The sequence below is a fragment of the Gigantopelta aegis genome, chromosome 12 (assembly GCF_016097555.1).
Source record: "Gigantopelta aegis isolate Gae_Host chromosome 12, Gae_host_genome, whole genome shotgun sequence".
Taxonomy (NCBI): domain Eukaryota; kingdom Metazoa; phylum Mollusca; class Gastropoda; order Neomphalida; family Peltospiridae; genus Gigantopelta; species Gigantopelta aegis.
The window spans coordinates 33,849,294-33,877,293 of NC_054710.1; the positions used below are offsets into that span (position 1 = coordinate 33,849,294).

The 28,000-nt window shown below is 37.8% G+C and overlaps 1 protein-coding gene across 1 annotated transcript; it reads right to left on the reverse strand.

Annotated features, from left to right (window-relative positions):
- Nucleotides 1-965: 965 nt before the first annotated feature.
- Nucleotides 966-27,870, reverse strand: LOC121386013. Its single transcript, XM_041516807.1, has 8 exons — nucleotides 27,803-27,870; nucleotides 26,860-26,863; nucleotides 25,159-25,213; nucleotides 21,526-21,741; nucleotides 13,289-13,546; nucleotides 10,063-10,151; nucleotides 8,928-9,030; nucleotides 966-1,354 (listed from the first exon to the last, which is right to left on the reverse strand). Exons 1-8 carry the CDS (start codon nucleotides 27,868-27,870, stop codon nucleotides 1,053-1,055), a joined length of 1,095 nt encoding a protein of 364 aa, XP_041372741.1. The 3' UTR covers nucleotides 966-1,052.
- Between the last annotated feature and the right edge of the window lie 130 nt (nucleotides 27,871-28,000).

A 28,000-nucleotide genomic window follows, 5' to 3' on the forward strand; every position in this document is an offset into this window, starting at 1 on the left:
TAATATGTAAATATTGGTATAAAGTTTTTCCCGTGATTCCGTGTTATCTTGCTGTTGGTGACAGATCAACCGTCTAGTAGAGACTGTGAACAACTATTTGTAGATATTAGCTTTTATAACCACACTACCGCATTGGACAGAAGCAACGGAGACTAAAAAAAAAGAAAGAACTGTTTTATTTAACGACGCACTCAACACATTTTATTTACGGTTATATGGCGTCAGACAGATTGAGAGGAAACCTGCTGTCACCACGTCATGGGCTACTCTTTTCGATTAGCGGCAAAGGATCTTTTATATGTACCATCCCACAGACAGGGTAGTACATACCACGGCCTTTGATATACCAGTCGTGGTGCACTGGTTGGAACGAGAAATAGCCCAATGGGCCCACCGACAGGGATCGATCCCAGACCGACCGCGCATCGAGCGAGCTCTTTACCACTGGGCTACGTCCCGCCCCCAACCGAAACTAAACACATCAACTGCCAAGATGGCGGATGTAGTAGACCATGTGTAATTTGGGCTTTGCGGAAAATGAGTCAGCAGTTTGTTTCTAGGGCAAAGAGCTATTCGGAAATCTTCTCGGTTATATTTCTGATAAAAAACATTGTGTATTTGCGGAATTATATGGACTTTTAGTCGAAACAATTAATATACAGCCACTAATATTTTATGCAGAAAAATATATTTAATATGTAATTACAATTGTTAAAAGTCTCTGTTAGTCGATAACATCTTAAAAATTGCAGCAAACTCAAGAATGTCCCTTTAATACAAGTTGTATTGCTCATGGTATTTTGTTGTGAATGTATTGTAGTCCATTATTGTCCCATATGTGCCTTTTTGAAAATACTGTTCCCCATCTCATAATTATTAATAACAGGACAATACTACTTTGTTTCATGAAAATCCAAATGATTGTTGTTGTTTCTTTGTGTAAATGAAAACAAAGAACTATATAATTTAATTTTGCAGTTTTACTTTATTTTTCAATTAGCGTCCATACTTTGCGATATCGTCTTAGGAAGCACGTCGTTTATGAATGACATCTACTGGAAACACCCGCAGCATGGGGGCTGCGGAAACGTCGGGCTAATCTCACAAATATATCGGTGCATATGATTGCATTCGTCATGTTCCCATCGGAAGATTTGTGTTGTGTCGGGTCGGTCTAAGGTCATACAGTGTTGATCAGTAACGTCGTCACCAGGATTATTAGAATTACCATTCCAGTCCGAGAATGGATGTAGTGCATTAGGAGGTCCTGAAGGGACACCCATCACTGCGTTAGGATCAATCCACATCCACGTTCTTTGGTCATTCAGCTTCTGTAGTCCGACGTAAAAAGACCCTGCATTAATAAGATGAAAAGGGTAAAAGCAAGGTCAAGGTTGGCGGCCGTAAATCATTGCTTTACATTGTATAATTATAAATGATGTTTGTTTTGTTTAACGACACCAATAGAGCACATTGATTTATTAATTATCGGCTATTGGATGTCAAACATACGGTCGTTTTGACACAGTCGTAGAGAGGAAACCGGCTACATTTTTTTCATTAGTAACAAGGGACCTTTTAATGCACCATCCTACAGACAGGATAGGACATACCACAGCCTTTGATATACTGTATAATTATAAAAGCATAATTATAGCTATACTCTCAAGAATGTATAATGTATTTGCTTATATCGGGTGCCCCGCATAACGCACCCATCCAAAAAAAGACCCCCGAAACACCCACAAATAAAAACAACAATAACAAATCTTATTGACTGATTAATAACTTGGAAGGTATTTTATATAATATTTTGCACCTGATATCATACCAGTGTTTTACATTGTATTAAAAATGTCAAGTACACAGCTTATTATGAGAGATTTCAATGGTCACCAGTTTGTGGACTTAATTGGAAGACTTAATTCTCAAAAAAGAAATACTTGTATTCAATGATAAAAGTCATATATATTTCCACTCTGCAAATGGTTCTTTCACATCCATTTATTTCTCCCTCTGTAGTTCATCACATTTTGTTGATTTGTTGTGGAAAGCTGATCTAGACCCTTGTGGTAGTGATCACTTTCCATTTATTTTGGATAATGATGGACATCCGTCACTTGAAAAAGGTTCAAAGGTGGAAGTTGGCGAAGGCAAACTGGAGTCAGTTCCAGCACCTGTGCAGTACTACTCGTCTGCAACAATCTGACATTACTGTTGTGGATGATCCCATGTCTTCCAATTTGAAGGACATTGTCAATGAAACTATTCGGAAGATTTCGGCAGTGACAAAGCATTTCAATAAACCATAGTGTAATGATACTTGCAAACATGCAATCAAAGAGCAAAACAGGATCCTCGAGAGGTTCAAACGTGAACCTACTGGGAATAGCCTATATGCATATCGCACTGCTAGAGATAAGGCTGACAGATAGATCAAACAGAGTAAGATATTATTTTTGGCGAAATTATCTTTCCAAGTTTGAATTCATAAACATCTGTTAAATCGGTTTGTAATAGGAATATTGTTTTTTTCCGTACACTATTCTGTTCGTTCCTTTCACTGGAATGGAAAATTGTTTAACGTGCACATTCAGAGCAAGCTGTTGTAGCGCACGCCTGTCCTAGGCACAGGTACCGGCATCAGCCAGTTCCTCCGCCCAGGACAGGAAAGGGTTGGGGTGGGTGAAGAAGGGACCGTCTGCACTGGCAGGTGCAAGGGAGCATCAGCAGTCCAACCGTAGTTGGTAACCGGCGGGTGGTGGTATGGTGCTATGTAATTTGGAATGTCTCGTAGGATTAAGCCAAAGGGAAATGAATGCGCATTTTGATGAAGAAAGTTTGGCACAATTTTGATGGTTGTTCTAAAAATAAAATGTAGGGAGCTACTTATAGGTTTGGAATTTAGTATGCCGAGAGTAGCTCGATTCCTTTAACGCTCACCACTAGAGCTTTATAAGCTTTAAAATACTGTATAATATAATTTGACGATCTGCTTCGTGGCCTAGTGAGGACATTAGGAAGTCTTTCAGCTTTCCATTTGTCTCATTGTGTCACAAATTTGCTATTAACCTCAAATGTAATTGAGATTGTTTCAGAATTCGTGAAGTTTGTATATCGTCTTTTTCGATATATATATATATATATATATATATAGACATATATATACACACACACACACACACACACACACACACAAAAGTATGTTTTATCTTACAGATATGCTACTCCGACTTGCGAAAATCAAGTGGGCCACCACTTTATTCAAGGAGTGGCAGAAAACCAGAAATGAATTAGCAATGGATACTTCGTGGAATTCAAGGCTGTATGGACGTTGTGCTTGAAGAAATGACCATAGATGAACTTAACTCTACAATATCGAGGTTAAGAAGACTGATGGTACGGATTATCTTTCTGACAACTTGTACAGATTGGTTATTTCTTTGCAGTTACATATGGATAGCATTGGAAAGAATACAAGTTCCTTAGCGATGATGCTTTTTCACAATGTAATACAATCCCGTGCACAAAATCGCTGTAACGTCCCCAAGAGACAAGCGGAGGTTATTACATTGGAAGAGGGAGTATTGTGGCCAATGGGTGTCCTGGTGTCTCTAAGGGGTGGCCAGGAACACCGACATTTACGATGGTGTGTGAAATCTCAGTTAAAGTGAACTACTAAAGAACATGGACGTTATCTGTGGTACACTAAAGACGTGTTGAAGTCCAACCAGGGTGAACTCAAACATCGTACATGTCAAGTGAAGTCCCTTCTTGCACCCACCCCAACCCTTTCCTTTCCTGGACGGAGGAGCCGACCAAGGCCGGCACCTGTGCCCATGAGAGGCGTGCGCCAAAACAGCTTGTTTTGAATGTGCACGTTAATCCGTATACCATACCATACCATAAAACACACAGTGATGCATTTTATATGCGTCCTTTGCAAAATCATACTTCAGAAGTGTAGAAGTGTGGTACAGTTGTGGGACGTCACGCTCTCGCAAATACAATATCTGACATGTGTAAGAAAGACGGTTTGCCCGGATATAGAAGTAATCATTCACTCGGGGTATCTGTCGCCACCCGTTTATTTGACGCGGGTGTTGATGAGCAACTGATGAGCAAGTTTGATTCTTCACGGTGAACGTAATCTTGAAAAGGTTTCTTGAACGGCAACTTCTGATAATGAAGTACACGCAAAAGATAACGTTTCAATGACTGTTAAAGGGATATTCCTGAGTTTGCTGCAATTTGTAAGATGTTATCGACTAACAAAGACTTTTTAACGATTGTAATTACATATCAAATATATTTTTTTCTGCATAAAATATTAGTGGTTGTATATTAAACGTGTTTCTAGGTTACATTTAATTTTATTTCCTAAAAAATATTTTTTCGTACGTACAAAATTATTTGAAGACAAAATCCAGTTTGGGCTTTTTACAAATATTTAGACGACCAGAAATACACTGAATATACAGACACTGATATTCTAAACAAGGAAATATATTTAATATGTAAGTTTAATCGTAGAAATATTTTATTAGTCGGAAACATCTTAAAATGCAGCAAACTGGGGAATGTCCCTTTAACTGGATTAGTCAAAAATTCCGATTCATATGCACAGAGAAACCAATCGGCGATTAGTGAAGCACAGTCGGTGCACACAGGGATTCCTATTTCCTGTATATATATATATGTCCTATCTCCAAATTTGACATACGTTGTCAATGAGTAAGTCCAGCACAGTACGTATGTCTGTCTCAATAGACTTTAGTCTGCATTTACTCTGTCTTTACGAATTGTCCAGATCCGTGGAAGATTTTTATGTATTTATATCATCGTTCACTGTTCTTTGTAACACATGCTCCGTTGATTAAGGAATTAAGTTTTTACTTTAGCTTAATGTGGGGGGTTGTAGTGTTGACACTACGCCCGACGTCTTTGCCACTAACCAGTAACAATTTGTCACCAACCGTCCTGTACAGACATCCTAGATAGCTAAGGTGTGTGCATGAGAACCTTAATTGGATTTTTAAAGGAAACATGTCACGTAAACCATATTTGGCACCAACCATGTACAATTAATTATAAATTGAATCACCTAAAAAAAAATTTTATAAAAAATTAATTACTTAAAATATCTCCATAAAAGAACCCCAGATACGAGCTCTTAGCGGAAATTGCCGATCTTTAATGAGCAGGGCAGTCACGAGGTCCGTGACGTCAGAGACGCGTCGCTTAATCTGAAGCCTTACACTTAAAAGCATTAGTCCGTACCACTCATAAAAAATCTAAGACTTGCACAGCTTACCAAAACAATGAGTGTTCGTTCGCAAAACGTTTTGCCGTATCAATATGAGCTGCTAGTAAATGAAGAAAGACACACATTTACTTACAACAGTGATACTGAAGAAAAAACGGATAGCGAGTCAGAGGGTGGAGAAACTGATGGTGCCAGACCAGACCGGTCGACCAATTTACAGCCCGGAGCCCGAAAGTAACCCGGAGACAAAACCAAAACTCGGATGCTAATGCCGAGGTGTATACTGTTCATATTTAGCATAAAGATACACCTCGATATGATGTATTTAAATATGTAAAAAATATAAATGTAGGCCAAACATTTTTTGGGGTTTTTTTTGTTGAAAATATCGCATTTTTTATGTTCGGGCTGTACATAATGAAATCTGTATGCACAGTGTAAACAAACGCTCTAATTTACGACAAGGCGCTTCACTTTCATTAACCTGGCTTGTAAAACAACAAATGACTTGAGAGTATAATCAACTTTTAAACTAAATATATTTCTATTTGCATCAATAGAACGAAATGGGGTTATAGTATTTTTCTCTCATAAAAAAAGTGGTGACCGGTCAAAACCCCCTCCGGTCAAAACCCCCTCGGTCAAAACCCCCTCAGTCTAAACCCCCTCCAGTCAAAACCCCCTCCAGTCAAAACCCCCTTATTTAGGAAATAATTATAAGAAATGACAAAATAATTAATACCCAAAATATTTATTCACACTTGCATATTATAACATTTGATTGCATAGACTTTTGTATAAGTCATAATCCATTAGATCGCATTTAGATCTATTTCCATCTGATGCAGTGTCCGATGCCTTTGAGAGTGATTAATAGACCAGACCCTAACCATTTTCTTGTAGCATCCCATGTGACATTTGCTGCATGTACTCTACTTTCATGTTCAAAAATAACTGCTCAATCATTAATCCCATCAATAGCTAAGATCCCTTCAATAGCTAAGATCACATAAGTAACAGAGATTGCTAATTACTATCAAATTCTTTCATTATATTATTTAAAGGATTTCTCAAGGCTTCCCAAATACATTAATCCCTGCAGCAGCTAGCCAAGATCAATCTGTTGTTGTTGTTGTTGTTGTTGCTAATTACTATCATGTTCTTTCCTTATATTGCAAATTACTATCAAGTTCTTTCATTATACTATTATATTATATAAGTAGTTTTCCTAGGCTTCCCAATTACATCTATCTCTAAGATCAAACATTTTGTAAAAACTACAATTCTAAGTCTATGAGTAGCTTCACTGAAAGCCTAAAGTCTATGTAGTGTAACATACACTAAATAACAACATAAATAAATATATTTCAGATAATTATTCAAAAGAGATTAAAACAATTATTCATCTATGTTAATAGTATACCAACTTTACCACTATAAATACCAAACAATAATAATAAGAGGGGGTTTTGACCGTCTGACTATTTATTGCAGGGGTTTTTGACTGGAGGGGGTTTTGACCGAGGGGGTTTTGACCGAAGGGGGTTTTCACCTGGATTCAAAAAAAGTAGCATATTGGTAGGGTGCGTTAGAGTAAAAACGACCACTCACGATACCCAAGTGATAATTTTCTTTTCTTTGGTACTACGTAATTGGTCAGTTTTGTAATTTTAGATGGGAAAGTCTACTTAATCAAGGGTTTTACAGCATTATTTACAGTAATGAAGCAGGGCGGCTGATAATGTTCATTAACATTGTACTATAGTCGCGACAGGTTACGCCACAATACCCTGTGATCTTAAAAAAACTGGCACGTATTTTGTACGTATGTCTAGACCGTGGTAATCACTTACCTGGTCGATAACCCTGCAATATACACCTGCCAATCAGGAATCACATGTGCAGGCCACGGAAAGAAAGGACCAATTAACTAAAACAACACTCCGATTCTCAAGTCAGCCCGTGGATGAAACATAATAGTTATTTCGACACCGACAGTAATGGTTTATTTTGTATTGAACTTCGTGTTGCTTTGGGGCTTCGGGCGATGAGGAACGTTTTTGTGACGTATTCCGCCCGAAGATTAAAAACATTATTTAAAATTATTATTGTTTTCTACACGTTTTTTAAAAACATATTTAAATACATCGTACTGAGATGTATCCTCATGCCAAATCCCATGTTTGTATATGCCATATTTAATTACTTGTTGACGTTTCCTTCTTCGGACGGTGAATACAGATTTTGTTATGTAGGCCTACAGCCCTAACATGAAAAATCTTTTTTTTTTCAAAAAAAATAAATAAATAAAAAATTCTACATTTTTGTTTTAACATATATAAATACATCATGCTGAGGTGTATCTTTGTGCCAAATATGTACAATGTACACCTCGGCATTCGCAACCGAGTACTGTTTTTGTCTCCGGGTAACGTTCGGGCTCCGGGCTGTAAATGGGCCGACACCAAAGTACTATGCGGTGTTGGTGTCCAATCTTTTCTTTTGCGATAAAATACACGCGTCTTTCTTCGGATACCATCCTTGTGAAAACCATAAAAAGACTATCCCGATCGTTTAAACTGTTTATTTTTACACCCAAAGGCCGCGCAGTACGGCACTGTTGAACTGAAAAGATCGTAAGCCCCTTACTCCATATATAAACAGTTAACAACAATGGAAGAGTACAGTGGCTCTGACGTCACTTCCCTTTTTTTCCGAACGCTCACGAAGAAATATGCATAAATCGTACTTTGATACTGATTAGCGTAATTTCTTCATTTTAAGTTGACTACACGTATTTTATTGTTATAAAGTTATTTGTATATTATTTTTATATCATTTTTTTTTTAAAATGAGCTATAATATGGTCTCGTGTCATGTTTCCTTTAAGCACCAAAATAAATTACAATACGTGAATCGTTCAAGAAATATTTCTGTCGGCAACGCTAGCTGCGACACATTCCTCATCACAGTACTTCTTTGATGGGAAGAACTGAAGGAATTTGCCCCAATGGAAGCGGAATACAGTTTTATAAATGTTTGTATTTTGTGAACTGCACATGCCTACAGTTGCTATTTAGTATACATTTAAAAGTGTCAATCTTGCTTTATTTTAGTCACCTGCAAACATTTACTAGCTTTTTTGCAATTTTTTCGTCAGATGTAAACATTATTACACAAAATTACATCCAAATGAAAGTTAAAATTTGTTTTGTGTAACAATGCCACAAGAGCACATTGATTAATTAATCATCGCCTATTGGAAGTTAAACATTTGGTAATTCCGACATATAGTTTTAGAGAGAAAACCCGCCACAGTTTCCCATTAGTAGCAAGAGATCTTTTATTAGCAGCATCCCACAGACAGAATAACACATACTACGGCCTTTGGTATACTAGCTAGTGCACCACGACTGGTTGATACGGGGATCGATCCGAAACCTACATCGCATCAGGCGAGTGCTTTACCACATGGGCTACATGTCGCCCTACATCCAAATAATTCCATTTACTACTCTTTAATAAAAAAAAAGCCAAATCTTATAAAGTTCATATGGGATGTCACAGTTTGACTAATACGTTATCCAAAATATCTGAAGATATTTATTGACTGTTCAATACTGTTGTACTAAAAACTGGTAATATTTAAGTTTATACTTACAGTCATTATTACCAGCAAGATCAAATGTTTTGTTGGCTAAGAACGTATTTTCCTCTTGACTTTCAATAATGGCCAAATCGGCTCCCATGGACTGACAGGAAGTCTGCAACACATCATCATCATCATCATCATCATCGTAATCGTAATCATCATACTATTATTTATTACTCGAAACAATTTAAAATTGAGATATTTTTATAGCAATATATCATTCAATTTGTTATTTCATGTTTAGTTAAAGCAATAATTAGATGTATCAGCTCATGCCACATACATCAGTTATTTGATGTTAAGAGCGAGTTCTTAAGAGCTCAATGGGTAGGTGTAAGGCCACTACACCCTCTTCTCTCTCACTAACCACTAACAACTAACCCACTGTCCTGGACAGACAACCCAGATAGCTGAGGTGTGTGCCCAGGACAGCATGCTTGAACCTTAATTGGATAAGTTGAAATGAAATGATGTTAAGTAAATGATATTATTCAGATAACGAATTCACAGAAGATTACCACATACTACAAAAAAGGGATCCTGCCAAGTATGACCCCCCCCCCCCCCCCCACACACACACACACGTATTTATGCTGCGACCGCCAAATCTCTCAGATACCCAACAGTCACACAACTAAACCGTTTCCCTTGATCCAAAGTTCTAAGTGCACCCAAATATGAAATAAAAATATTCATCATATGGCTGATCATAATTAATTTGTCTATGACGAGGTACTTACATCTAAGGCTAAAATTACTCCCGTCTGCATTTCGTGCATCTCTGAACCTAACTGTATTATGTAGTTGTAATGCATGTATTAAAGTTGTATTATATCAAAATAATCATGACTGAACTGAAATATATAGTGTAATTGCATTCTATGCCAGATAAATTATATATTTGGGCCAATATGGCGGCCATTTTGAATTTTGGATAGCACTCACAGGAAACTTGGGGACTTTTAATATGTTGTTTGTAACTACTTTAGGAACTATTATGTAAATAATTAGCTTTATACTGTTTATTTCAAGTTTGTTTCTTTTTTCCATATTAGACTTTATGCTTGTTGACTTTTAAGATTAGCATCACTTGGCAGAACTGTGATCCAAATGTTACTGTTTGCAAGACATGGAGTATACATACCCGTGCATTAAACCAAGAATGAACGTCTTCCATATCGTGGACGTGATAGCAGGAATCCTGAAAGCGTTCAAAACCCAGAGGGCAGTCAACTGAAAAAAAAATTCAATATACACCATAGTCAACCAAATAAGATGACACTTTTCTTGGGTGTGATAGTGAGAACGGGCAAAATGTGCTCTAAATTGATCTACGATTCAGAGATTTCTGCAGATGCAGTATTAGATACTATAATGTAGCACCGATTTCGACATATGTAAAGGGACATTTTCCGTTATAACATCGTAATTAAAACACTGAAATCACTATACAATATACATTTCTATAACAATTTTTTTTTATCTGTGACCAAAATATAGCTTTTGGAGAGGGATCTACTTTTACCCTAGATCATGTAGTTGACGTCCAATAGCCGATGATAAGTTAAATAAAACAAAGGAATGTAGACCTTTGATCCTACTACGTCAACAAACTATGCGATGTAAAGACATGATGATGATGATGATACTACTACTACTACTACTACTAATACACATTTAGTATTTTAAAAAATATTATTGAAATATAAATATTCTAGACGACACGACAATCAATATGCAGTGGCGGTTCTATGGAAGGGCAGGTGCCTGGATCCCCCCTAACTTGTGCGAGTTATAATTGTATTATATATTAATTTTCACCCCTCTCCAAACCCCTCCCAAAGTTCCCTTGGCATTCCACCTAATGTCATTCCCCCCCCCCCCCCCCCAAATTGAATTTTTTTCTGGATCCGCCACTGGCATACGTCAAAATACTACAGTGACTGATTAGATGCGAAGGTGTTTTTCCTTTCGACAGCCTGGACCACCAGGGTGGATTCTTTTCTAGCATGATTCCTTGCCTCCACGTCATATTGCGGCTCAGATGGCGGCCATTCTGCAGAACGCTATATTTGTTCGTGTTTTGTCTCTACCTGCACCCCCCCCCCCCCCCCCCCCCCCCGCAGTCTGTCCCAGCAACACTGAAAAATTGACTGCCCCACTCTAAGTCGGCTGCTACTACTTATTTTAATACTTCGTTTTATATTGGTATCAACTCGTACCCTCTGAAGCTGGGCCCATCTACAATATGCCCACCATGGCGACTTGCTAATACCCTAATCTCATTCTCTCATGTTCACCTTTCATATCAAGGTCAGTATAGCGGTTTTTTGACGGGATGCAATCCATCTGGTATCTACCGGCTGTGCATCTTAATGGCCTTAACGAGGCAACACACGTGGACATATAGATTAGACTTTAAACATTTAGACTTTCTTTCAAATTTGTATGTCAAACTTCTATTATAAACCATACAGTATATGTGTTATGATCTTAGGATGTGGATTTTGTGAAAGACACTGAATATTAAAAGCTGGCGCTTCTTAGAATGTTAAGTTGTAGATTTGCAATTTGTGAAACATACTGAATATTAGAAAACCTGATAACTGGTTGAATATATATAGGTCCTAGTACATCTGTCATGATGTTAGGATGAAACTTTTGTGAAACATACCGAATATTAAAAACGAAAGATTGGCTAAATTGCAGCATACATGCAGGCTTAAGTCTATACATGCATATCAATATAAAGGCCGTGTGATACTGTAGGGTGGCCGTGGACCCTCCACCTTTATCTACCCAAGTAGTCATATGATGGATAAGCTACCTTAAATGTACAACATTATGATTCAGGAGTGTGACCACGTTTTCCATCATTACAAACCTGTACCTAGGAGGAGCAAAGGGAGGGGGACTGAATGAATGAATGTTTAACGATACCCCAGCACAACAATACACATGGGCTACTGGGTGTTACAAATGGTAAGTCTATGAAAATATTTATATATATTTATGTAAAATCACAGTGTAAGGAGCCGTGGAAAAAAGTATGATACAATACATACAATCAAGGTAAGTATATTTTAAAACTTTGTATAGAAGTCAAAGTGTTTTAAAAACTTTACAATTAATTCTGGATGGAATTTAAAAGATTCCAAAACATTTCTGTTGCCAAATATATAATTTCTCGTCGGCTTGAGATGATCACACTCCACCAAAATGTGTCGCACAGTCAGTGTACACTGACAATGTTCACACTGAGGAGAGTCTGTATGGCCGATGCGGGCACACCACAAGACCACTTTATCCTTCCTGCACCGCCTGTAAGATGACTGCCACTACCAGGTAGGGAGGGGGACGGTCAGTTGCACGCTTAGAAAAATATGAAGAAAGTTATTGTTTGTTTGTTGTTTATTATGTATGCACACTCTATCACTGTGTCCCTATTGGTTTTGTAATGTCACCCAACTTAGTTTAGACTTTGTACTGCCCTGCATTATTTATATTTATGCCCCCTTCCTCCAAGGTTATATATTCTGTCCGTCAGGCCTGATTTTAAAAACATGTGTCAAGTGTGAAGTATATAAATATATATAGACCACAGTTTGCACCTTGTTGTAACACTGGATGTGCTGGGTTGTTTTAGGTACTACAAAAAGAGTCAGGAAACCTATGTGTGGGACAGATAGACAGGCAGAGAGACAGACAGAAGCACGGAGACGAAACCTATAGTCTCCTATAGACCGGTAGGGAACTAATACAATAACCAGTTGCTGTCTTAAGATATCGGCTTTAGCGTGCGTGGATGGGAATGTCGAATGTAAGTTTAATGTCATGACTGGACTCGAGTACAATCAAACTAAAGCTATGTGGCATCAGATTTAGGGGACACAATTGTATTTTAGACACAGTAGCTGGCTACCATTTAGTCGTCGATTGCCGAAGTAGTACACACAGTCCCCTCTAGACATCCACTACAACATATCAATAAGGGGAGGGCTACAGGTGACTCGAACTGCTGTAGACGAAACACTAGATACTGATTCATGGAATGAATGAATGAATGAATGAATGTTTAACGACTTCCCAGCACGAAAAATACATCGGCTATTGGGTGTCGTGATTCATGGAATCATCCACTGTTTTGTCCAGTGTCCACTCGACTCTGCATTGTGCAGATACAGGCCCTGATCATGTAGTATGGTTTTGTCGTTCAAGATTTATTCTATAAAAGTATGACTTACTTTAGCCTTAGTTTTCATATTCACACAAAAATAGTACATAAACAATAACAACACAAATCCCATAACATCCCCCTACAACACAACGCAACAAGTCTGACCAAAAATCCCCAGCATAATTAAACTTACCATATGGAATTCCATCCACTTCAACTTCACACAGAAGTAGTGCATCGCATTTGTTTTGGTTCCACCATCTGAACTGTTGCGTCAAAGTCTTGCTGATTCTGATGTATTGACCCCTAGTATTGAATGGACAGGGCAAAGTCACAGAAGTTCCATCAGCAATGGGTATAGCACCTATAGTTGCACAGGGTTGTGCAATCGCACCGGGCTTTCTGGGATCTGTGTCGAACACTTCAATCTTGATGTTACTCAGCCGACCTCCTGAAACCGGTGTAACAATTAATATATACACTGTCAGTCAGCGTACATTTACTCTCCCGGTTACTGTTTTATACATGGAGTTTTTGTTTAACGACACCACTAGAGCACATTGATTAATTTAATCATCGGCTACTGGATGTCAAACATTAGATAATTCTGACTCGTAGTCATCAGAGGAAACCCGCTACATTTTCCCTCATGCAGCAAGGGATCGTTTATATGCACTTTCCCCACAGACAGGAAAGCACATACAACGGCCTTTGACTAATTGTGGAGCACTGGTTGGAACGAAAAAAAACCCCAATCAGCTAAATGGATCCAACGAGGTGGTTCGATCCTGCGACGCAAGAACCTCGAACGAGCACTCGACCGACTGAGCTAAATCCTGCCCCCACTGTTTTATACCTTCGTATTGAAATATTTGCACTCTTTCGTTTAACGTAGATGCCAGATGAAAATTAGACGATACTGTGATGATTTCTTTGAATGATAGAGACCACAAGGGGTCCAACCTAAACCGTATGACACGTGCTTGAACTTCGTATACCACTACCAAAATGGCGGATAAAGTTCGCTTCGACACACGACGGTGAGTACATTTTGTCTTACAGCTGCATGCTAAATGCCTTTCTGATTAAAATAATATTGCGATACGGCTCTAGAATGAATACTCTATTCCTCTGTTTACTTAATTCCCGATTTTGTTCAACCATGAAAAAGCTATTGAAGAAAAACCTCGTTATTTTAACGGCAAAACAAACATGATCAAAGTTTTTGGTGTTATTTTTATGGAACGAGTTATATTTATATACTTAAAAAGTGTCATGATGAAAGTTTGTATACCCTGGAAGCTAAATTAAGCAAATACGTTTTGGAAAGTCATTTTATAATTATACATCCAAGAATTTTCTTATAGTTTAGGCATATGTTCGTCTGCTCCCCCGGGTTTAGGACACCTAATCGTATGTTCCAAATTTCTTTTTTTCAGAACAGTTTGTGAAGACTGCGACCAACTATACTCTGGAAGGTCTGCCGTCCGCAGGCATGTGGTTGTTCATCACGACAGACCAGGCGGGTACCAGTGCACTGACTGTGGACAAGTGTTTTCAACTCGAAGTCAACTCAAAGGACACCGCGTTTCCAGATTCATTGGAATGAATGATCTAGTTTTTATATATTGTTTAATAAATCGACATTATAATGCAATATAGCAGTAGTTTGTTATTAGTCCCCCATCTAAAACATCAATCCTAGTATATGGATACATGCCGTGTATCTCGAATAGGTCACTGTGACCTTGACTCTTACCCTTGACCTACATCTGGAGGTTTTCAGATGTGTTTAGACAAAATTTAATGACAATGTGACGTACGTTGTATTGGTGTACATAAAGGTTCCACAACGAATGACGGTTGATTATTGTATTTATTTTACTCGTTAGTTAAGAAATATCTTAGATGACATTTTGAAAATTAACTAACATGAGTGACATATGTAAGATAGTCAAACTTCACGAATTGAGAAACTTATTTCATAAATGGGGGGATTTATATTACATTTCTGTTGCCATTCTACTAAATTTTGTTTTTAATTGCTCAAGATGATCAGAGAAAAATTAGGAATTACAATTGTGACGTCACATTAAAAATATTGCATCACAATGCGTTTTTATCCAATCCAAAGCCTCTGAGATGTTTCTCATCTGGAGTGTGATAACCTATAATTTATGTTTCATTACTGCTGCCAGTGGTATCACAGTGTCAGTGATGTAACACGAGCTGTTATAGGATAAATAGACTATGCAGGCTGCCTTTGAATATAAATGTACAAGCAATCAAATCATAAGCAATTATATATAAGCATTTACAGGTCTCGAACAATACATGGGTTGGTTTTTATTTAGAAATAAGGACGCATTTCAATAGTTGAAACTTAGTTTATGTGTACAATTTAATTGCATGTAACATCTGAACACATGAGCATATTGTCCTTGATTCCAAGTCATAATGAAGGGAGTATCTTACCTTCATCCACCTTGTAGTTGGTACGTACAGGTTGAACTCCTTGAGGGTTCAGGATATATACCGGTGAGAAAACCTTCTCATGAATCTGATAAACTGACCTCCAAAAAACCGTTCCCTGTCCAAAATATGTCCTTGTTGGCGTCAGAATACCGGTATTTGCTTAATTTAGCTCCCAGGGTGTACAAGCTCTCACCATGACACTTTCTAAGTATATAAATATAACTCGTTAAAATAACACCAAACATTTTGATCATGTTTGTTTTGACCGTCAAAACAACAAGGTTTTTCTTCAATAGCTTTTTTCGGTTGAACAAAATCGAAAATTACGTAAACAGATGGATAGAGTATTCATTCTAGAGCCGTATCGCAATATTATTTTAATCAGAAAGGTATTTAGCATGCAGCTGTAAAACAAAATGTACTCACCGTCGTGTGTCGAAGCGTGCTTTATCCGCCATTTTGGCAGTGGTATACGAAGTTCAAGCACGTGTCATACGGTTTAGGTTGGACCCCTTGGACCAGTTCACACATCTATTGTATACACAAAAGATAGTGTTCAGTCTGAAAATGGTATTCGAATATTCGATGGAAATGACAAGCGAATATTCCTATACCAACTAAACAAAAACTAACGGGTTTTTTTTAATACTTTGAATTGTGTACTGAACTTTCTATACACATAAAAGCAAGTTACGACAGAAAACAAATAAAAAACATAATTGATGTAGTAGTGAATTGTTGCTACCCTAGCTATATATTTTGACTTCTTTTTTTTACTATTACAGAGTTATCAATATCAAATAACGAAAAACACTAAAAATCAGTATGACCAAATACAAATATGCGGCAGAAACTCATAAGGAAACCACCAAATCACTTCACATGTTTTTTTTTTTTTTGGGTTTTTTTTCGGTGTGTTTTGTTTGTTTGTTGGGGGTTTTGTCAGAAAATGTAGCATTCCGACAGTGCTCAGGTTTCAACGATTTCGAGAGGCGCTTTAAACTGGCGACGTAACAGATTCGGATGGAATTATTTAAAAATACTCTGACACATTACAATATGTATCAATATTACGATACGATTACATAGGTAACATACATGACAAGAACATGGATCAACACAGAATATATCGTTAGCAATTATTGTGAATAAACAACGCGTATGTAATCAAACTAACTAAAAATGCGAAGGACAAAAACAACAAAAACACACCAGTTCACAATTTCACAAGACTATAGATCTGTTAAACAAATAAAGCATGGTTTAATGGTGCGTTACACAAATACATCATACCTTTCATTTTAAAAACGATAGGATTTGTTCTATAATATTTTTATGTATTGATTTCTTCTTATGTTTTCAATATTTTGATTTTGACAATTGAATAAATAATGGTATTCATCTCCAATAATTATTAGGATTATAAAGTTTACATTATACATAGCATGTTTTCTTTAGGTAACCACCAGAGCACACTGAATTATTAATCATCGGCTATTAGATGTCAAATATATGGTCATTTTGATACAGTCATAGAGAGAAACCCGCTACATTTTTCAATAAGTTGCAAGAGAATTGTATATGCACCATCCCAAATACAGGATAGCACATACCACGGCCTTTGATATATCAGTCGTGGTGCACTGGCTGAAACGAGAAATAGCCCAATGAGCCCATCGATGGGGATCGATCCTACGCTAACCGCGCATCAGGCGTGCGCTAAGAGTTTATAATTTTCATAAAACCACTTTTGTATTAATTGATCGCAGAGTTTTCGTTTTGAATCTTGTTTATAGGATTTAAAAGCAATATATTGATTAGTGTAGATGAACTCCATTCCGTGTTATTGAAAATACGTTTTAAAAATGAATTTCAGCCACCCGCATGATGTCATTACCTGTACTCTATTATGAAAATCAAGACATGCTTTATATTCCCGAATCAATGCAAGTGGCATGCAGCATGTAGGATCAATCTTAGAATTCAAATAAACCGTAATATCCATCTCATTTAGTAATTTTTCCAATACGACCTAAAAACACAGATATTCGAATACTTGAAAATATTATTCGAATATCAAATTAGCGAGCGAATATTCGAATATTCAGACCTAACACTAATAAAAAACCCCAACACATTAATATTAAACTCGGCATTCATTGAAAAGCAGTTTTGTTTTGTTCAGGTCATTTATGAACTTCATACGAAATATGAGATACAACTCTCATGCTTTTGAAAATCAACTGGATATGTTCTCCGTACTGATTTACGATATTAATGTCTTATAAGAATATGGATGTATTCCACCTCATACTCTTGTTTATAAAAAAAGAAAGAACTGTTTTATTTAACGATGCACTCAACACATTTTATTTACGGTTATATGGCGTCAGACATATGGTTAAGGACCACACAGAGTTTGAGAGGAAACCCGCTGTCGCCACTACATGGGCTACTCTTTCCGATTAGCAGCAAGGGATCTTTTACAGGGTTCGTACGCGCCTGGAAAACCCTTGAAAATAAACTAATGTATTCCAGTGCTTGAATACCCTTGAAAATCATCTTGCGGTCTGGAAAACCCTTGAAAATGATAAATTGATGTCAAATAAAATATAAACGCCTAAAACGGAGGCTTTATTTACTTTATTTAACATGTAATTAAATTATTTGTTTCATTTCCGTGGCACAATCAAATGCCAATCATCCGGCCAATCGATGTTTACCGGCTCAGTTGACGTGTGAATGTTTGTTGTTGTTTTTTTATCTCGCGATGCGAGAATCACGCGGCCACAAGATCCAAGCGACAGCTTTGCCATATTGGAAAAGAAAGTTTGTCACTTTTTGCCGCTGGGTATTTAGCAAGTTCAGGGAGCGTGTCAAGTTAATGAATCTATTGTAAACCCACAAAGATGGTTGGCGCTTGCGTGTTTAACGACCTGTGGAAACTCGGTAAGGTCCTGGAATTTTGGTAAAGTTGACCTGGAAAGTGCTTGAAAAACCCTTGAATTTTTACTTCCTTTAAGTGTCCCCTGCGTGTGCTGTAACCTCACCGTGGTGCAGGGGTGTAACATTCTCTATGAGAATGGCCAATACAGCACACAATTGAAGTTTTGAGTAAAATTCAGTATCCGTAAAATTCTGTGATATTTGTGTTTTTGCACAGTTCTTTACACTGTTTTTGTTTTTGTATTGATGTTGATCATCGCTTTATTTATTTGCATTACCATGGTTTGACACCCAATAGCCGATGTATTTTTCGTGCTGGGGTGTCGTTAAACATTCATTCATTCATTCATTCATTCATTCATTCATTCCTTTAAGTGTATGAACCCTGCTTTTATTTGCGCTTCCCACAGGCAGGATAGCACAAACCATGGCCTTTGTTGAACCAGTTATGGATCACTGGTCGGTGCAAGTGGTTTACACCTACCCATTGAGCCTTGCGGAGCACTCACTCAGGGTTTGGAGTCGGTATCTGGATTAAAAATCCCATGCCTCGACTGGGATCCGAACCCAGTACCTACCAGCCTGTAGACCGATGGCCTAACCACGACGCCACCGAGGCCGGTCCTTGTCTATAATAAACCACAAGTAAAATCCTTTCAGGATCCATAACCAGTGTTAAAGGGATATTGCTGCAATTTTAAAGATGTTATCGACTAACAGAGACTTGTTAACGACTGTAATTACATATCAAATATATTTTTCTGCATAAAATATTAGTGGCTGTATATTAAACGTGTTTCTGGTCGTTCTAATATTTGCACTAGGTTAAATTTTATTTTATTTCCTAAAACAATTTTTGAAATTTTTGAAATTATTTGAAGACGAAATCCAGTTTAGGTTTCTTACAAATATTAAGACGACCAGAAACACATTGAATATACAGACACTGATATTCTAAACAAGAAAATATATTTAATATGTAAGTTTAATCGTAGAAGTATTTTATTAGTCGGAAACATCTTACAATGCAGCAAACTCAGGGATGTCGCATAACCTTTCATGGAAAGGAAAGGAATGTTCGTTTCAACAACGGCTCGACAGATTTTAAATTGCAGCTGTAAAATGCAATGATTTCAACATATGGTCTAGATTATGAGACGACAGAGTCGGCTTCTGCAACAGTGTAATTCCTCTTTCGTACTGGATACCTATTTCCAAGTTCGTGTTGGACAGAATTTTCCATTTCCAGTCGATTTTGTATTTCAGAACGTGTACTGTTTTACCTGGTCGAACAAAAATATTGTATGGACTAAGAAAACAAAGAGGAATTAATGTGTGGATTGTTTTGTCCAAAATTGTTAATTAAATAACACATTTTTATTTGTGGTTATATGGTGTATACTACCAAATCAAATCCCATAGACAACAATAATAACATATGTGGCTAAAACGCCTTCCTGCAGTGCATCAATGGACATAAACACCACGGACATAAATACAACCACCCCTCACCCTCAAAGTGAATCAGAAAACAATGGGGTGGGTGGGGGTGGGGGTGGGGGGTCAAGCTGCTAATTTCAAAGATAACGGGTAGCGTCAATGACTATCCTAGTCCCGCACAAAAATTGAGCACCTTGTTTTACAGGTACCCCATACATGTTTCAAGCACAAGGCTACTTGCCCAGATGAAAGTAATTTGTTTTCACAACCAACACATTGACATTTATCACCAGTCACATGACTTGTAGTGTTAATTTCTGTGCACCTGGAACTTTGACCCAGCCGGAAGTTGTTTGGTTTAGTACTACCTATATGGCGTCGGACATATTGTTAAAGACCAAATTAATAATGAGTGTAGAAACCCACTGCCGCCACTTCATGGACTACTTTGTTTGTTATTAGGAGGAAGGGATATTTTATATCCACCATCCCTTTGAAAGGATAATGCATATCACAACCTTTGTTACACCAGTTTTGTAGAAGTGGTTGGAATGAGAAATAGCGCTGGGCCATGACTTGGGCTTAGCCTTGTACTAATTTGGATATGTGTTATTCCACCTCATATTCTTGTCTGTAATAATCATTGACAATGCACCGTTTGTCGATCTGCCCGCATACTAATCTGAACCCCAAAACTTGTGATCAAAATAATATCTACACACAAGGCACAAAAAAACCCCCACAAAAAAACTGCAATTAGGAAGATTGTGATTGTTTTCACAAATCATTGCCACTCCCCAGAACACTAGGGCCATATCGCGTCCTTAAGAAGGAAGGAAGGAAGGAAATGGTTTATTTAACGACGCACTCAACACATTTTATTTACGGTTATATGGTGTCGGACTTATGGGTGAGGACCACACAGATACTGAGAGAGGAAACCCGATGTTGCCACTTCATGGGCTACTCGTTTCGATTAGCAGCAAGGGATCTTTTATATGCACCATCCCATAGTACATACCACGGCCTTTGTTACACCAGTTGTGGAGCACTGGCTGGAAAGAGAAATAGCCCACTGGGCCCACCGACGGGAATCATTCCGCTCTCGTTTCACCTTCTACTGTAGCCATCATGCTTGTTACATTTCCACCAACAATAATCAGTCGTACATAGCGATACATGGCTAGGTGGAGGAGGAGAGGTAGTCAGAAAAAGAATCGGACAATAGTAATGTAGGGTCCGTTCGAGCCAGACAAACATGGCACATTTAAACTGAAAGGGGCATGTTTTAATCAGGAAAACATTTGAGCTAAGATATAAGTGTGTGTGTGTGTGTGTGAGAGAGAGAGAGAGAAAGAGAGAGAGAGAGAGAGAGAGAGAGAGAGAGAGAGAGAGAGAGAGAGAGAGAGAGAGAGAGAGAGAGAGAGAGAGAGAGTGTGTGTGTGTGTGTGTGTGTACCTTTAACATGCCCATATAACTATGGTTTCAGGCATGACTGTCCCGGGCCCTGTCTCTGGATAGCCAGTGGCGTGGCTCGGGACACGTTATAAGTAATATGTCAATACTTACGTGCTTCCTGTGGGTTGTGGATAGTAACAGAGTTGATGGTGTGCCTCACTCCCAGACATACAGTCCAGTGAGGGTCATAGTCATTGCAGCTGGTGTGTGTACACGTGTCCTGAAAGAAGTTCTTCCCATTGTTCCCATCCACGGCTCGGTCCGCTGTGTATATTCCTTTGAATGTTGAACTCTGAATAGTTTCGGCGTCTTGGGCAACATTTCTCCCTGGAACATAACCAAAAGAGGATAGGTTTACTCCCAAATGCATCTTTTCATCGGAAACTAATATGTGACAACTATATGTAGTATGATCGATTTGGGTTTTCTACCCCAAAAAAAAACAAAAAAAAAAACAAACCAACAACAACAACAACAACAACAACAAACACTTTTGGAATGAAATTAACAGTAAATATGTAACTATATGTGTTCATAAAGTTTGTTTTATTTAACGACGCCACTAGAGCACATTGGTTTTTTTATCTTATCATCGGCTATTGGACGTCAAACATATGGACACTCTGACACTGTTTTTCAGAGGAAACCCGCTGTCGCCACATAGGCTACTCTTTTACGACAGGCAGCAAGGGATCTTTTATTTGCGCTTCCCACAGGCAGGATAGCACAAACCATGGCCTTTGTTGAACCAGTTATGGATCACTGGTCGGTGCAAGTGGTTTACACCTACCCATTGAGCCTTGCGGAGCACTCACTCAGGGTTTGGAGTCGGTATCTGGATTAAAAATCCCATGCCTCGACTGGGATCCGAACCCAGTACCTACCAGCCTGTAGACCGATGGCCTGCCCATATGTGTTCATAGACCAGCCGTTGAGTGCACTGCCACGTGTCAGAAAATAACAGTAAAGTTTGTTTTGTTTAACGACACCACTAGAGCACATTGATTAATCAATCATCGGCTAATGGATGTCAAGCATTTGGTAATTCTGACTCGTAGTCATCAGAGGAAACCCGCTACATTTTTTTCTAATGCAGGAAGGGATTTTTTATATGGACTTTCCCACGGACAGGATAGCATATGCCACGGCCTTTGATATACCAGTCGTGATGCACTGGCGGGAACGAGAAATAGCCCAATGGGCCCACCGACGGGGATCGATACCACATCGACTGCGCATCAAGGGGGCGCTTAACCACTGGACTATGTCCCGCCCCGGACAGAAAATAAGTGCCGACATGTTCTTTAAACAATAACATTAATAAAACAAGATTAATTTAAGTATTTAGTGTCATCACTGTAAAAAAAACATACGTAAAGAAAAAAGAAGTTTGTTTTGTTTAACGACACAACTGGAGCACATCGATTAATTAGTCATCGGCTATTGGATGTCAAACATTTGGTAATTCTGACTCGTAGTCATCAGAAGAAACCCGCTACATTTTTTTTTTTCATGAAGCGAGAGATCTTTTATATGCACTTTCCCACAGACAGGAAAACACACACCACGGCCTTTTTCCAGTTGTGGTGCACTGGTTGGAACGAGAAAAAGAAACAATCAACTGAATGGATCGACCAAGGTGATTCGATCCTGCGACGCAAGCACCTCAAACGAGCACTCAACCGACTGAGCTAAATCCCGACCCCCACACATAAAGATTTTCTAATACTGAAAACGACCCATATCATGTTGTGTCCCAAATCGGGTATTCCGAACACTTACTTGTTTTAGGTTAGGCGCGGCTCTGTGTAATACAGAACAGGTGCAGTCTGTTACCGGTCCCGTAGGAAACGTTAACTTCATGTATACATTCAAATTGATGAACTAAAATTTTGCTTTTTTGTCGTAGTATATAGATTTTCAAACGCATTCCTATCAAAACGATTAGACCAAACGGCATCATTCTATGTTATAAACCAAAGATCACAGAACAAGAAAGAAGGAATTTCAAGTCAATAATTTCATTACTTGTAGAGCTATAGGTGCTTTATCAATGAAATTCCTAAATTTTAAAATCACAAAATTGCTGAGCGTCAGTGAAAAAGTTAATATCGAGCATCACTCCCTGAATGAATGAATGAATGTTTAACGACACCCCACACTCCCTGAAAGCTTGTTCCACAAGGAATGCGCTAATTCAGAGCAATGATACTATACTCAGTCTCACTATTGAAGGGTCACTCATATTGTTAGTACTACACATGTTAACGATGCCCGTCCAACACACTAATTATAAAAGAAGGAATATATAGCCTTCGTGGATTAGGCCCAGAGCGAGGTTTCCTAAGTAGCACTTGGATTTCAATATGAGTAATTGTTAGAGGCATCAACAAAATAGTAAAAGGTATGCAAACACATCTACCTACTATCACCCCAACAAATGGGTTGTCACAACACACCCATGTCTTAAATTCTGCATGTTGTACCCGTGCAATGCGTTCTCACCATGGGTATAAAAGTGTGCATGATTGCCATCCACATTTTAACGCACACTTCAGTTGAAAGTGCGTCGTGTTTTTGCCTTGCTTAATGCTGGCCCTGATCTTGGTGCGTAGGAAACGGATCCAGTCATGTGAAGTCGTTGCCTCATCCACATAAGCACACTCTGACTGACATTAAAATGCTTCGCAACTTCTCGTTGACAGTGTTCAATCTGTATCCGACCTACTCCATTGCCCTTCTCAACATTAGTCAAAACACGACGCATTTTCAACTGAAGTGTGCGTGAAAATGTGGGTGTCAAACTATGGTAAATGCAAAATTAAAGTGATGAGCAACATAATATACAAATTATAAATAGCAATATAAAAATTCAAGAGGCAAATAAAAAAACAGTGTATAGAATTATGCAAAAAATACAAATATCACAGATAGATAAAATTAAAATGTACAATAAAAATTTCTGGATGGAATCGAAATGATTCCATCACACCGGCCTCGGTGGCGTCGTGGTTAGGCCATCGGTCTACAGGCTGGTAGGTACTGGGTTCGGATCCCAGTCGAGGCATGGGATTTTTAATCCAGATACCGACTCCAAACCCTGAGTGAATGCTCCGCAAGGCTCAATGGGTAGGTGTAAACCACTTGCACCGACCAGTGATCCATAACTGGTTCAACAAAGGCCATGGTTTGTGCTATCCTGCCTGTGGGAAGCGCAAATAAAAGATCCCTTGCTGCTAATCGGAAAGAGTAGCCCATGTAGTGGCGACAGCGGGTTTCCTCTCAAAATCTGTGTGGTCCTTAACCATATGTCTGACACCATATAACCGTAAAATAAAATGTGTTGAGTGCGTCGTTAAATAAAACATTTCTTTCTTTGATTCCATCACCGTCACATTTGTATCGTTTTATTAAGTAAATACACCAATATAGTTGTTGATAATACAATAATGTGCATTAAATATAGTTGAATATGCATACAAGTTCAAAAGCCCAAACGTCCCTAAATCAAACAGTCATCATCAGACAACTTCAACATTTTCTTCAACTAAATATTCCGTGCAGTATGTTCGAAACACTTTGTGTTTTTAAATATTAACATGGCATTACAATATTATATTTGGTTTTGTATTGCTGTAAATATTATGGAATACTTCATGCAAGAAATTACATGTCTTTCGCGTACGTGTTTGTAACAGAACGTTTGTGGTAGCAATTACCTTATTGTTTTAGGACATCACTCACCTTTCACATTTCGAGAGGCAAAGGTGAGGAATAAGCTCATGCAAAACAGTTTCATCTAAAATAAATAAATATATTATATGTAAGTTACATTAATTACAAAAAAAAACCCTAGAACAATATTAAAGTTGGACATATTGGTGAATCTCAAAACGAGTTATTTTCCACGATAATTGAAGTGCAGTGTCATATTTACAAGTGCCACATTTAGCTATATTTATATTTAGTTGTAATATATAACTAAAATTAGTCGATCCCAAGCATAACCATTGCCCAATTCCATTGGTCATCCTCCAATGATTCTCCAGTTAATGGTTTTTACTATTAAATTAAATTATTTTGTCGTATTTTATCGACTGCTTACCGAGGTTATAGTAACACCCATCCTACTATATTTAATATGTTATTACTAAAACACTTACCTTAATCGTCACTATTGGCTTCGATAAATATATTTAATAAAATCTGGATTTCTAATGACTTTCTTTCTGATTAAAGGAAAACAATTATTATCCCTAATCCAAAGTCTGGTATGATAAGGATCCCACGAATCATACCAGTTATCACCATATTGCTTTGCCGAGTTGCATCTATAAAATCATGAAGCGGATGAAGTGTAGACGTCAACGGTATCTAGATGTCCACACGTTGCTTACTAACGTCCAATACAGATTCAGATCAAGACGTAGCATGGCTGATCATCGTTTTATATTTGAAACGTTGTTCTGAGAAGCTTTCAACCATAACCAATACTGTTTCTATCTGTTTGCAACTGAAGACGACTTACAATGCCACCTGGAAGTACGAGGCTTTAAAATATCTCTATGGCATGGGCACAAGACATCGACTTTCTGATTGTATTGTTAAAAATGTAAAACACAGAACTTTTAAAATAAGGGCAGATCCACTGTTTCTGTTCTGCCTTCTAAGAGGTAGCATTCTGTCAGTTACTCTATTGTCCGTAAAAATATATAGCATCTGTCGATTACTCTTATTTTCTGTAAAAATCGACATCACCTACTATTTAAAACCAGGGTTCATAGCCTTTCAAATACTTTTACCTACCAAGACTTTCAAAGACTTACACAGCGGTCAACGACAACAGAATGCGATAAAAATACCAAATCGGTTCTCCTATAGGGTGGTGGTGGTGGTGTGTGTGTGTGTGTGTGTGCGGGGGGGGGGGGGGGTACACGAAGAACGAAGTGGATTTGTTTCATGCTCGCATCGGCCATACATATTTAAATCATTTATTTACTGTGCACCACATTTTGGTGGAGCGTTATAATGTTATAATCTGAAGCCGATGCGAACAGATATACTAGTATTTGGTGACGGAAATGTGGTAAAATCTTAAATTCCACCCATAATTAAATTTAAAATTTATAAATATATTTATTGTGTATATGTATATATCTATATCTATCTATATCTATATCTATATTCATACTTACGCAATAGCCGATGTGTAATTTTGTGCTGGGGCGTCATTCAACATTCATTCATGCAAAATAATTATTCCCAATAGCCGATGTATTTTTTCGTGCTGAGGTGCCATTATACATCTATTCTATTCTAAATACTCATTTTTATGAGAACACAGTCGCAGACAGTCTGCTTGCTACAGGCTTAGTATGTTCGTTATTTCTTACCAGAGAAATACTCATTTACATTTATTGTCTTCTATGATTGTATAAATAATACCATACTGAAAGTATAAAAGAATGAAACAATAATTCTTCTTTAGCGGTCAAACAAATTTAGAAAATCACAAGTTGATCAGAACAGTATCCAAAATCAATTATAGTACGTGTATATGTTTTCTCGCGTCTTCCAGTTCTGTTGTTGAACGCTATCTAATATATTACTGAATAATAAATTAGGAGTACTGACATTAGATAAATTCTCTTTTCTGCAAATATTTAACTTTATTTAAAACGTATTTTCTTATCAAATATTAAAACAAAGCATTCTGAGAGAACCCCCATGAAAATTAAACTTGATCTATAACAGTATATGATAAAGTTATATATAAAATTTCATTAAAATATCTCCATGCATTGCAAAAGAAAAAGTCTGGAAAACAAATCTCCTAAGTTCCACGACCATAACTGAAAACTGAGTAAATTGCCATGAAAGACAAACGTGATATGTAACAGTACATGATAAAGCTATACAGAAAATGTCAGCTCCGTGTCAACAGGCACTACTAAAATTGTCCGGAAACCTGTATGTGGGACAGATAGACAGAAGGATGGATACGAAACCTATAGTCTTCTCCGATTGGACCGATTCATCTCAGGCTTTGTGACCCCCACCCCACAAAAACAACAACAAAAACAGCGCCGGAAAACTATACGTGGGGCAGACTGGTAGACAGAAGGGTAGAGTCGAATACCTACAGTCCTCTCCGGTTGTACAAGTAGGGGACCAAAACATACGAAATTCTTAGATCAAAACCTCAACGCATAAATTGTACACCTCTTTACTGAATAATAACTTGCACGATAATAATATTTTGCAACGGATATGACATGTGTATTGCCCATTTCTAATATGCAGGTCGAGTTTGTCTTTAAATAGTCACAGAAACAACACTGCACATCGGAAGATATAATACCAGAATTCTGACTCTAAGTTGACTTACATAACATAGATGATAATTGTTTTCCCGTTCTGTTCATACACTGTTGATCCAGTTTCTTCAATCGTCATGATGAAATAGTTTACAGAACCAATCTTACAATGATTTCCATGAAATTACTTGAATATTCATTTTGCTCCCTATAGCCTTTTCAAGAAGTAAAAAGCTTTAATGATAGCTGAACATCTTTGGAAAACTTTG

What these genes read in the sequence shown, in the direction of transcription:
- LOC121386013 (XM_041516807.1), bottom strand. Translation starts at nt 27,870, where the DNA reads ATGACGATTGAAGAAACTGGATCAACAGTGTATGAACAGAACGGGAAA. An exon ending in TGCCTCTCGAAATGTGAAAG is followed by an intron (nt 21,742 to 25,158) that starts GTGAGTGATGTC and finishes GTTATGTTCCAG; the next exon opens with GGAGAAATGTTGCCCAAGAC. An exon ending in CCACAACCCACAGGAAGCAC is followed by an intron (nt 13,547 to 21,525) that starts GTAAGTATTGAC and finishes CACCGGTTTCAG; the next exon opens with GAGGTCGGCTGAGTAACATC.